The 12,849-nt window shown below is 40.8% G+C and overlaps 1 protein-coding gene across 6 annotated transcripts in view; it reads right to left on the bottom strand.

Annotated features, from left to right (window-relative positions):
* lrp8 (low density lipoprotein receptor-related protein 8, apolipoprotein e receptor) overlaps positions 1-12,849 on the bottom strand; it is a 199,687-nt gene that overhangs the window by 16,746 nt on the left and 170,092 nt on the right. For all 6 annotated transcript variants that reach the window (XM_035957383.2, XM_035957385.2, XM_035957380.2 and 3 more), the window contains exons 14-16: positions 7,164-7,305; positions 3,273-3,425; positions 330-707 (exon numbers count right to left, since the gene is read on the bottom strand). In XM_035957383.2, coding sequence (XP_035813276.2) covers positions 330-707; positions 3,273-3,425; positions 7,164-7,305 — 673 coding nt within the window. The remainder of the gene's footprint in view (positions 1-329; positions 708-3,272; positions 3,426-7,163; positions 7,306-12,849) is intronic.

Below are 12,849 nucleotides of genomic sequence, written 5' to 3'. Positions count from 1 at the left end.
GTTTGTTAGCTCTGACACCTCTGCTGGACGCTGGCCGTGAGGGACCAACAGCAGACTGAGATACACTACTGAGTGTGTACATGTGTGTGCACAACTGGGAAGAAGAGCAGAGGGAGAGGTTGTACAGTAAATAGATGATCAGACAGACAGGAGGGGAATGAAAGTCTAAGAAAGGAGGGAAACTGATGCAAGTAGTGTTTTTCGGCTCCCTGCCGCTTTAATGGCAGGTGGTAACGGCAGGTGACGGCAGTGGAGCATTACACACATGGAGGAAAAAAAAACACTTCACACACATTCCTATGCACCACCCTGCTCACAGTGATTCTTACCTCTGTGGGAGAGGTTGCCGTTGCTCTCTCTCTGAATGCTGTTGGGGGCCACTGGGCCCAGTAGAGGAGTGTGTGTGGATGTAGACGTCTGACTGGTGCTGCTGAAGCTGGTGGTCTCTGTGCTGGTGGCGGCGGGGGTCCGAGGGTGCTCCGTACTTCTGCTGCTTCTGGTGGTCTGAGGAGGGGTCGGCGTCGTGAGGCGCCTGGTCGCGGGCCTTTGTGTGGTGGTAGCAGAGATGGTGGTGCTGGTGGTGGTAGGAGGAGTCGTGGTGGTGGATACAGTGGTGCTCGTTGTTGTAGTGCTCGTTGTGGTGGTCGTGGTGGGAGCGGTGGTCGTTGTGGTGGTCGGAGCAGCTGTGGTGGTTGTTCTGGGTCGAACTGCAAAAGGGACAAAAGTATATTATCACGATATTTTACTTCAAGTTGTTCACATCATAACAAGAAAAGTGCTCAGAGAGCGCGGTGCTCTGCCAAGGTTGCTCAGTCGTTGTATCATTTCCGAGGCTGAAATCTTGAAAAAATTTGTGGCAAGAAATCACGGCAACATCGAATGTGGCCATTTAATATAGATGTAACCACAAACAAAATGACCTTGCGCTGAGCAGACGTGTGTTATCCATGTGTACGTTATGTACAGATACCGAATCGCGTGACCTAAATGCAGCGGACGGTGGGAATTGATAGAACTCGGAAACACCCCCACAATTTAATCAATTGTTGCTTGTATAGTTTCCAATGGATAAGTCCCGATAAGTCCGCAGTGGTCGATTTGTAGTAGGATCACAATCATGTGATCGTTAGCAGGCAGGTGACGTAGTGTCCACTTGTCCATATTACCGTGACGGTTACAGTGACACCGTGCCGCTATCCTGAAATGATACAGAAATCTTTAACAAATCCGTGGATCCAGACTGTAACACACATCACTGCCAAAATCGAATCATTTGGTCCTTGTGTCATTTCTGACCTTCCCTGAAAATTTCATCCAAATCTGTTTTTGCATAATGTTGCTCACAGAGAGACAGACAGACAGATGGATGGACGGACGGACAGACAGAGAGACGCTGATCGTCACAGAACTCCTTGGTGGACTAATAAGAGCTCCCACTTGTAATATTTGTGCCATGTGTATCCACACACAACTTGTTGTGAAAATGAAAAGCGATTAGAACATCTTCTGGACTCCCCAGAGCTTTAAGCAGAATTTTAAATACGGTTGGAACCAGGAGGGCACTCAGAGAGCACAGTCCTCTGGCAGGGCCAGTGCCCTGACTGCAATTTTAACGAAAGTGTATCTGCAACGAAATTTAATGGGGATTTCATGTGACCATGCCCCACCTTTGCACCGAGATTCATGACATTCAGCTTGGCAGTTTTCACATAGTATTACAGACAGACTGACAGACTGACCCTTATATAAGGTTTCTATCCCCTACCTCTGTGTATCAACATTGAATATATCAAATGCTCCACCACTTTTCTATTTGTGTAAAAACTGAATGAATTTAACAGTAGATCTGTTTGAGGGTCACAACATATGTTTCTTCAAGGTTTTACAGCTGCTACAAAAACTGACAGTTTGCTCCAAAATAGAAATAAAGCACTGAGCAAGAACGTGAAGTAGATGTTATTTATCATACTAAGCAAATGCTCAGCAGAAATGTGTATATATTACATTAAGAAGTCCAAAAGTTGGAGTGCAAATGTACTCTCTCTCTCTGTGTGGATGTGTTTGTGCTTTTAGTGCCCATGTTCCCTCTCCTGTCTCTCTCAGAGGGATTCTCTGAATGGTGGCCTACATACATCATCATCTCTTCCTCCCTTTTCTCAGCATCAGCTGCTTTCGCCTCACCTGTACAAACATGAGGTGTAAAAAAACAGAGTGGGTCTATTAAGGATAACAACTTCACAAATGCAGTGACTCTAGAGAGACTTGGGACAAGCTGAGTGGTGAAATAAGGACAGTAAAATAATAGAGGTGTGTTGGGAACACAGGCAGAATCCTTGACCCACTTCCTAAGACAGTGTTACAGTAAACACAGCTTTCAAACTCTCTGAAGGAGTTTGCTTTTAAATCCATCACAACAAATGCAATTAGATGTTCAGAGCTGATACTGGCAAATTCCTAATTTAGATAAAAGCTGCAATATTCAAAGGCTATTTTGTCATAATTTCAGATAAATATGAATGAAGATGCAAAAAAAGCTTTATTGTGCATAAGAGCATCATTTTCCCTCAAGCTAGAATATATTTTTACAATCACGTTTTTATATTTAACACATTCAGCACTTCCTGTATATATTTTAATAGCCATTTTAAAGGCTGCAACTAATGATTATTTTCACTGTAGAATAATCAATTAGTTATATACTCCATAAAATGTCAGAAAAAGGGGTAAAAAATGTGGATCAGTGTTTCAAAAAGCCCAATATGATGTCCTCAAATGTCTTATTTTGTCCAAAGCTCAATGACACTAAGTTTATTGTCACAGTGAGTGACAGTGAGTTAATTATTAAAAGGATTGATGCACAATTGCATAGCTGGCAAGTAAACGATTAATTATTGCAGATATAGAGATCAGCTACAACTCTAGCACTAAAACCGATGCATGAAATGCATGTCAAAGATGTACAGACAGAAGAAAGACAGAATCAAAGCTGACATGACAAAAACAGAAAACCTAGAATTAGCTGCTTCAGCCTATATCATCCAGGTAAAAGGCTGGAAAACTCCAATATGCTGAATAGCTTAAAGCTGAACATTTATGAATAGGAATGCATAAATACTTCATTATGAGATGGACTCAGTGCTGACAGAGTGAACCTCTAGACCAGTTAACTGGCACTTCACCTGTGATTACAGCAGTCTGGCATCTCACAATGCCTGTAATTATGCGCGTCTCTGGACTGTGTGATTTATTGGTTCAGAGTGTGGCTAACTTACCTATAGCACAGCGCCTCATGTCTGGTCCAAGCTCCATGCCGTCAGGACAGGCGCAGGTGTATTTGGGGGAGTGGTCTGTGATCTGAGGGGCCTTCAGGCAGAGATACTCACAGCCGCCGTTAGGCAGGCTGCCCATGTTACAGGTGTCAGAGGCTGGAGGGACACAAACAGAAACAAAAGGAGGATTAAAAAAAGCTTTGGAAACTTGAAGTTTGGACATAGTGTCTAAGTAATCAAATAAATAATTCATTTGCTTTACAGATTTCAAAGCTTCACGTCTCCATTAAAACCTGCACTGGAAACCAGAGTTCACAAACCTGCATGTTTTTTTTGTTTGTTTTTGACATTTCTAGGCATTTGGTGGTTTTGCCAAATGTGTGCAGCAAATTGAAGACCCATGTCAATGCCAGGCCAATGAACATAGAGCTTGACAGAACATGAACAGTAGACTGGAATAGCTAAGAGCAAAATATTATTAAGAAGTGGACTAGGGCTCAGTTTTAAAAACACCAAGTCAGAGCAGAGTGTTTTGAACATTTTTATACCAGTATCAAAGTCAGAAATGTAGCTGACAGTATCTAACCAGCAGGAAGGTTTGCACTTCTGACTACCAATAAACCTTAATGTGTTCTGTAGAGCAACACAACATATCATAGATGCTGGATTTAGAGCTACAGCTATATTTATTCCACAACTTACTTTCTAGTCTGAATTAGAGGTGTTTTAGTGAAGGTAAAGTGGTCAAAACTCTCTTCTTTAAAACTGTGCACCCAAATAAAATCTGTATAAGAAGCATCTTAACCCAGACTCGTAGGAAACATTGCTCCACTTATCATGCGGGGAAGCACCAGAATTAGGTCAGATTGTGGTCGATTCTGCTACCTGATTTATTATGTAGTTTTAGAGAGCAGCACATTAAAGGAATCATCAGCTGTCAGGAGAAGAAGCAACATCATTCATTTCACATTCTGAGATTCTAATAAGCTGGGGAAACATTCATGCTTCATGTACAGTATCTCAGCAATAACCAGTGAGTAATAAGAACAGCTGTTTAATTTTAATTCTTCAAAGCTACAGATGTCTTCTATACCTGCTCTGCATATTAAGAAGAAATGACACTCTTTTTTTGGCTAAATCAAGTCTTTGAAATGCTATGACATACTATGATAATACAATTAAAATCCTATGCTGGGAGAAGAAAGGGGCAGCGAGGAGGAAGAGGAGGAGGAGAAACGGTGGACAGGAAGGAACAACAGAAAGGGACAGAAGGGAAAGCAAAAGAATAATACATGACAAAAGATGAGAAGCAGGAAGATCAGGGTAGAATTTAAAGGAAAATGAAGCAAAAGATAGAAGCACTGAGATAACAACAAAAGCTTCACTTTCTCTCTCTTTCTGTACTACTTCAAACTGGTCAAGAATAAAAACTAAAACTTAGACGTAGCTTCAAAGCTTTGCTGGAAAGACGAAAAAATGATCGATAAATAGCCCAATGAAAAAGACACAAGGATCGAAGAAGAAGCTCTTTTCAGGAAGTGTGTCAAAAAAAATAAACACATGTTGCGTACCAGACATTTTTGAAAGTGTGGAGGTATATTATAGGAAGTAATCATTAGAGATGACGTTCCCTTTTGGGATTTTGTTTAGGGCTGCACAGTGGCTTGGTTAGCACTGTCGCCTTGTGGTTAGAAGACCCCTGGTTCGCATCCCTGGATCTTTCTGCATGGAGTTTGCATGTTCTCACTGTTCATCCGTGGGTTTTCTCCAGGTTCTCCAGCTTCCTCCCACAGTCCAAAGACATGCTGAGGTTAATTGGTGATTCTAAATTGTCCGTAGGTGTGAATGTGAGTGTGCTTGTTTTTCTCTAAACGTAGCCCTGTGATAGACTGGTGACCTGTCCAGGGTGTCCCCTACTTTCACCCTAAGTCAGCTGGGATAGGCTCCAGCCCCCCATGACCCTAATGAGGATCAAGTGGTGTATAGATAACGTATGGATGGATTTTGTTTAGATACTGTACACATATTGACAGAATAAAAATAATATTAAAGGCAAGAGAGGAAATGATACATTTGTGTGAGAAAGGGAAGAAAGCAGGTTGACCTTGTAAATTCCTTCACTCAAGGACACATTTTATCAAATATTTCACTTCTCAGCAGTACTAGTATCTTCACAGGGCAGCTGCAGTTCATCCAGTGTATCTTCATTTAGCCTGTTTGGGCATAGTAGTTTTATGTCTTGCTTTTGTTGACATTTTGAAGGAAACACGTTCAATTCTGTGATATCTTTTTGAACAGAACTCTTGATTTATTAATGAGAGAATGCATTTAGCTCCCTACTGGCACACAGACAAGACTGCTTTGAGCGCTGAGTGGGGAGAGAAAACAAAGCAGGAAAACACAGACTCACACAAACAAATTGCTGGCACACATCGTCAAACACACCGAAGTACACACACAGAGGTGTCAACTACCACACACACACACACACACACACACACACCTTGGGAACACGTTCATCCTGCGAAAAATAATAAACACATCATCACTTGACATGCCCAGCAATCTAATCACACACATCAGCTTATTTGTTTAGTGTTTTGGAGAGTTTTACTAAGTGGATCCTCCGTTCTGAATGCAGATAATTCGAGCCTTTGTTAGCAGGGAGTGTGATGTTGAAGGGATTCTTTTCTAAATATGTTCTTGTTTGGGTGTGCATATAGACTGCCTGCTAATTATACTGACCAACACTGAACAATCGCTCACACAAATTTTTTTTCGCATATTCTGTCTGAACACACCTGAGGCCTGTTCTATGAAGCAAGTTCAACATAACCCAGGATGTCTGTGTGGTATCTGGCTTCACTAAACCACACGGCTGGAGTCATACAAAGGTGGATCACAACTCCACAGGTCAACCCAGATTTTCGGAATCTAGCAATGAGCATGTCAACTTGAGAGGCATGGTGTTGGCAACAGATAACAAATTGAAAACATGGACATGTCTGGAGCTGCATATTTTTCACACCAAGAACAAACTGTAGTCTTAAACCAGTGTGAAGGGGATGGGGTCAATCACCAACCTTATGATTATTGAAAAACCAGCACCTGAGCTAAGTGTGTATTCTACTAAATGTGTTGCAAATGTATTTGTATTATTTTTTCAGCTGCAACCCCAGCGAAATAGTCTTTGAAGCAAGTAAAGAGCAAATATAAAAAATACATCATTCAAACTGGGTAAGTAGGCTTACTGCAAATTTTATGAAGTCAACACATACAAGGAGTGATTTATCAGAGGGATTATCTCTTTTGGGAAAGACCTACAGTAAAAAAAAAACAAACAAAAAAAAAACATGGCTTTGAAATTTTTGCACTCAGCCGGAACGTAAAATAGAGGAGTTACCTCCACTGAGAATCTGTATCTGTCATAGCTATAGTTGGCAGGCAAAGAATAGAGGTTAGATCACCAAAAAATCTTTCCCTCCTCAGAGATGCTCTCAGTATCTGTGCACTGAGCTCCACATGATCCTCTATGGACGGTGATGTCATTTTCTAAGACAACGGATTGGTCAGTAGATGGTGTCTTTCTATGTGTCGATCTGTTATCTTGAACATAACTTGTTCTGGAGCAGGTTAGGTGCACAGAATAAGTTGCCATGGTGATGCAGCCTGGTAAGAAGTGGACTTCTGCTGTAGGCTAATTCCAAATTATGCCTTGTAGTTCAGACCTCAGCTCAAAGTGAAGCTGGTTGATAATCGGAGAAGGTCAACTGTAGCTCCGGTTCTGCTGCGGCAAATTCGTCCTTTACTATATTTCTCTGGGAAAAACTGAATCTTCCAACCTGCTGACTTTCTAGACACTTTCTTAGATTTTCTTTCATCTGGGTCTCTTACCCTTGGGCTGCCTCTGTTCATGAAACACCACCAGGTCCAGAGGGTTGTTGAGGTGCTCTGCTACCTTTGCCACTTCATGTCCTGTCAGTCGGTTGGCGCTGTATATCGCTTCATCTTCTAGATCTGTCCAGTATATGCGATCCTGGATTAAAAGAGGGAAAGACAGAAAAAAAGTACATAAGTCAATGCCTCTGCAATTCATGAATACAAAAGAATAAATGATCAAGTTTAAAAAAAAAATGGAGGACGAACACAAAATTCAACAGACAGTGCTGCACCTCAAAAAGCAATATTCATGTCAGTCACCTGCTGCCATTACAAATCTGCAGCATTGTTTATATTTGCACCATTTGAGATTTTTGGACAACCAAAGCAAAGAAATGATCAAGGTTCATCAAAGAAGAAATTGTTTTATTGATTTGATTTTATTAGTAGAACATTTCACCTGCAGCTGTGAAAAGAAACCCCCCCTGCCTGTTTTAAATAGAGCCACCTGTCAGAGCCTTCTACACAAATTGTTCCTCTAGGGTTTTATTAAAGAACTTGATGCCACTGCTAAAATTGTTCAGAATACAATCTGCAGCCAAATAAAATCCAGTTTTGTTTTGTTACACTGAATGAAAGTTTCCTTGTCCTTCTCCAATCACATGTACTTGTGTAATCTAAACCCATGTGTGTCCTCTACTGCTATCATTCCCCAAGTGAACAGCCAACATCAACTGCATAAAACTGTAATTCATTTATTTATTGTAAATGCAATTTATTAATGTGGTAAACTGCATTTGCTTGCAGAAATCCTCCAGCTCTGTTGGTGATGAAAGGGTATCTTTAAAAACACACTGCTTTTTGTTGCAGAGGAATGTGCTCATCCCAAAAAGGGCTGTTTGATTAAATTTGCATGCACTTCAACTCAGTTTTGTTTGTATTATTACTGCTCAGATGAGAACACTGCCCTGGAGGGTAAAATGTTAACCCCAGTTTAACCCGCTTTATTGTGGTCAAAGTAGTAGTCCAACTCTCAAAATCTGATTACTCTCAGTTGCATGGACTTAAAATTTACATAGTGACTATGACTGAAAAATATGTATACGTATATGTGTGGACATCACCAGTGACTGATCATTTTAATGACCTATTTTTAATAAACCAGGGGGGAAAAAAAGGCATCATCAGTAGGTGAAGCCACCACCAGGGAAGGTCTGTGGACTCAGCTGGGGATGATATGGAAACCAGGACGGACTAACAAACCACAGCAGATCTGCACAAAAGCTACAGGGAACACAAGGGAACGGATGAAACCGCTATCCCCTTAGAACCCGGAAGAAAGAGGACAGCCGATGACCAAACAACACCTACATAGTGTGACATCAAAAGTAGACCACACCCTGTGGCACCCATTTGTGAATGCAACACAACACACAACAGAGTGTGTGTGTCACCCATAGCGCACATCATAATCAGAATATAGGCTGACAAGTTGTGTATGATCCAGGGAGAGAGGACACCTGGGGTTTGTTAACGCAACAGAATTTTGTGTTTTTATCCTTTTGTGCTTTCATAGCAGTTTCCATCAATTGCATTGAAGTAAAACTCTTGAACATTGCACTGAATGCTTTCCTTACTGCTACTGATGAGGTGTCTATTACTGAAACCATCATGTCATTGCCCAGGTCTAAATGAGGATTGTATTTAAAACCTAATTTGTTGAATGTAGGCTAATAACATGTTTAAACAGACTGAATAAGTTAGTGATGGGAAATGTGCCATTTGACTGTATCCTATGACAATTTCAGCATCCAGCACTCAAATACTGCCAGAGACGTACACTTGTGGTGATATTTTTGGTCAAAATTCGGTACTGTTCCTTGCTTTATGAGAAATCTTAACAGAACCAGCATATACATATAACATTTTTTGTTGAAATAATAAGCATACAGAGTCTTAAAACACAGTGATGCATTATGCCATTTCAACTAAAGAGGGAAGTGGAGGCGGCATTCTTTGCTATAAGTATTTTAAGCCACCCTAGTTATAATGGCTATTTAACAAATTTAATGAGACAGAAGAAGCTTGGCATCTTTTGAAGTTGGTTCATGCTGTAGTCAAAACAACTTGCCTTCTCAGTGCTCAGTGGATAAAAAAAGCAAAAAAAAAGTGTTTGCTATAAAAAAGTAGCTTTTATAGTAAAAGCATAGTTATTATTCTGTGAGGAGGCTGTTCTCCTGAGACAAACATCAGCCCTGGTTGTCTGATGTAAAAGCTTCTGTTCCTCTGACTGTAATGTCTGTACTGCTTAGTGCCAAAGCAGGAAGTAGTGAGTCTTGTGGCTGGGTGTATAGTGTGTTTGTAGCCTGAGACCAAACCCGGGGCAAGTACTTTTAGCTGTCTGATCAAACTACTGGTACCAAGGGGCCACATCACAAACTCATATGAGCTCTGTTGGAGGACATACTGTATCTAGAAAGCTGTAGCGGCAATGATTTGAATAATTTGGCAGAAACAGTTACAACACTATAGTCATGGCATCTATATGGCAACTGGCCTGGTAGATATAGTTTACTCCACCTTACTGTTCTGCAATGTGAAAGTTGGAAGTACACAAACGCTTAGACAAAATTTTTAACCAGCAAATCATGGCATCAATTCACAAGGTTCTGGCAGACTAACCAGCATCATTCAGTTCAATTAGAGGTATACCCATTAATTTAATGACATAGCTGCCTTTAACTTCAGTGCATCTTTGCTTGACATGGTAGGATCATCAAAAGAAATCAAGTACTTGGAAAAAAAAATATGTAACCCTCTACAGGCCTGGTTCATCCTTGGAAGTATTTTCCTAATGCCTGATAGTACCACATGCATCAGTACAAACAATAGTACTGTACGCAGATATAAACTCCAATGGACCATGCAGCTGTCATACTGCTTTGCGTCCTAGAAACAAACATACTTTGGTAAATGCAACTGCAAAACAATCCTAGAGGAACACAAATGCTCTAGTGAAGGTGTTGAAGAAAACAGGTATACAAATAGTTGCCCATGTGTGCCCATAATAAAATCAGTCCATATCAACACAACCTGCTCCAAAATCACCAGAAAGAATCTGACTACAGCTGGAACTATTTGGACATAATGACTATCATTATGTTTGAAAGAGAAAGGATACGGTTTGAAAGCTGAACATCACCCCAACCACCAAGCATGGTGGTGGCAGCATCATGGTGTAGGGCTTGCTTTGCTGCAACATGTGGAGGCCTACAAACCTGACTTAACCAGTGCTTTCAGGAGGAAACGGCCAGATTTCCAGCGACCTAATGTGAGAAGCTTGTGAAAGGTTACCCGAAAAGCTTGACCTAATTATTTAAAGGCAGTGTCACCAAATAACAACAAAATGTTTGTAAACTTCTGACCCCCTGGGAATGTGTTAAAAGGATGTAAAAGCTGACACGAATCATTCTCTTTAATTACTTTTTAAAACTATTTCAGCAACCTTAAATGACCTAAGACAGGGAATGTTTACTAGAATTAAATGTCAGGAAAATGTGCAAGAGTAAATTGAGAGTGAATTAATTTAGCAAAGATCTATGTTAAATGCTAGTTTATTTATTTTTAGATATTTTTTTAAATTTATTTTATTATTTACACACAAACATGAGTGAAATGAGTCTCTTTGCATACTGTAAGCCTGAACCTGCTAGCTCTTTCTCTCATCTTTCTTTTTATTATCTCTTTCTCAATTTCCTCTTTCTAACACCTCTAACAATTCTCTTTAGAGATACAACAGGATAACAGGATATAAGTGGTCATAGCACTTGGTTTCCATGGCAACTCCAGATTGTGCTGTCTACACAGGCACACATCAATTAAGAGAAACACAGAAAATGATGGCAAGAAAAAACAGAGATGATGAGATCATAGGAAGGTTAAAAATGAATGAAGAGACAATTTGAAAGGTGAGTGTGAGACAGAGATGAAACAGGAAGGTTACAGTAAGTCATGATGGCTCCTGTGAGAATGTTTTTTTCCATTACAGAGACTGTGTTTTATGGTCTTTTTAGAGGCGAGAACCTGTAGGGGTCCATCCGCAGATTTGTAGGATGTGAAGTAGGTATGTGTATCTGTGTGTGTGGTTCAGTCACAGCAGTTATTCTTGCCTTCCATTTGTGCTGGATTATCAGTGGACTTAACCTTTCTCGCATCTTCCCCTTTTCCATCTCTCACTGAGCTCTCTATCGCTCCATCTCTCACTGAGATTCAGATAACCTTTACTCATATGACAGAAGAGCTGAAACAATGAAAGACAAATATCAGCCATGCTGATAAAATAATACTCAAATCTATTATTCCATCTCTCCTCTTGCCTTTCTCTCTCTGTGGATATCGTTCTTGATCTCTGGCAGTCTCTACTTCTGTTTTTGTCCTTCGGTTTCTCCACTGTCAATCTCAGCATATGTCACTTTTCCTGACCTTGAAGGCTTCAAACAGCAATGCAAACCTGAGGAGGGCAGTGCTCGTCACTGTAGGATCAAGGTAAATCTTTCATGTGTCGAAAGACAGGCAAGAAGTGATACACAAGCTTCCCTGAACACATGGCATTGCATCACATCAGTCAGAGCTGAGTCTCTCAGGGGGACAACGCTACATTTGAATGGATATGGAGCCATTTTGGGGTTAAAGGCAAAACAGCCCTTGATGATTTTGTCATGATTTTGTCCCTGAAGAACAAATGTTGAGGCCGTCTGACTGACAAATCTGTCTGACGAGTTTTAGGTGCCTCCTGCATACTTAGATGTGATGCCAGAAAACTACAAATAAAAGCTCAAACAAAGCCCGACGACCCACCTTTTGAAGCTTTTTGATTCTTTGTTATATCAAACCAAGTTGTTGGGGGCTTGATGTCTGCAGCCAATAATGTTAGACAGTTTCGCTTAGGCTCCAATACGCTGCAAAAAACTTTTTCATATCCATGTTACACCAACACAGATATTTCTATTTATCTTTCATATCTGGAGGTGTGGATGGATATTCCTTGACTGGCATCACACCCACGGTTTCATTAAAGCTGCCGTCGCATATGCTCCAGACTCTACTAATATTCACATCACTTATTTAATTGACCCTCTGTTAGAGCAGAGCCTTTAAAAGCTGTTAAAGTCCCCTTACAGTGCGGAGTTCATGGCAAAAGGCCAAATACATATCTGAGGACCATTATTTTCTTTCCTGGCAAATTAACTTCCAGTGTCTATTTCTTTTTTCAGTCACCACAGTGTGCTTCTCCTTAGTCCCAAACCCATCTCATCTTCTCTACTGTCCTCTAGTCGAACAAAGAGGGGATAAAAAGTAAGGCAATGATACTAAAGCTAGAGAAAGAGAAAACATTACTCTCTGCATGCCTCTGCGAACTACATTTCCTCAGGGCTTGGTGTGCAGGCAGGGGGTGGACACTGACTGGAAGGGTTTGTGTATGTGTGTGTCTTTGTGTGTGTGTTTGATAGTGGTGCTGTGTTCTGACTTTGATATAGGAGCCCAGAGTCTTTCCGTTGCAGTGTGAAGAAATATCCGTAAATCAGCATCAGTGTGAAGCTTGCAGATGATATGCTCAAGTGGAATGACTTGTAACATTTACTGTGCATCACTCAGGACTATGAGGGGTTGTTATAAGCCATAAAACACACTTGTGACAGCT

The sequence above is a fragment of the Amphiprion ocellaris genome, chromosome 2 (assembly GCF_022539595.1).
Source record: "Amphiprion ocellaris isolate individual 3 ecotype Okinawa chromosome 2, ASM2253959v1, whole genome shotgun sequence".
Taxonomy (NCBI): Eukaryota; Metazoa; Chordata; class Actinopteri; family Pomacentridae; genus Amphiprion; species Amphiprion ocellaris.
This window is presented reverse-complemented; position numbering and strand designations above follow the sequence as displayed.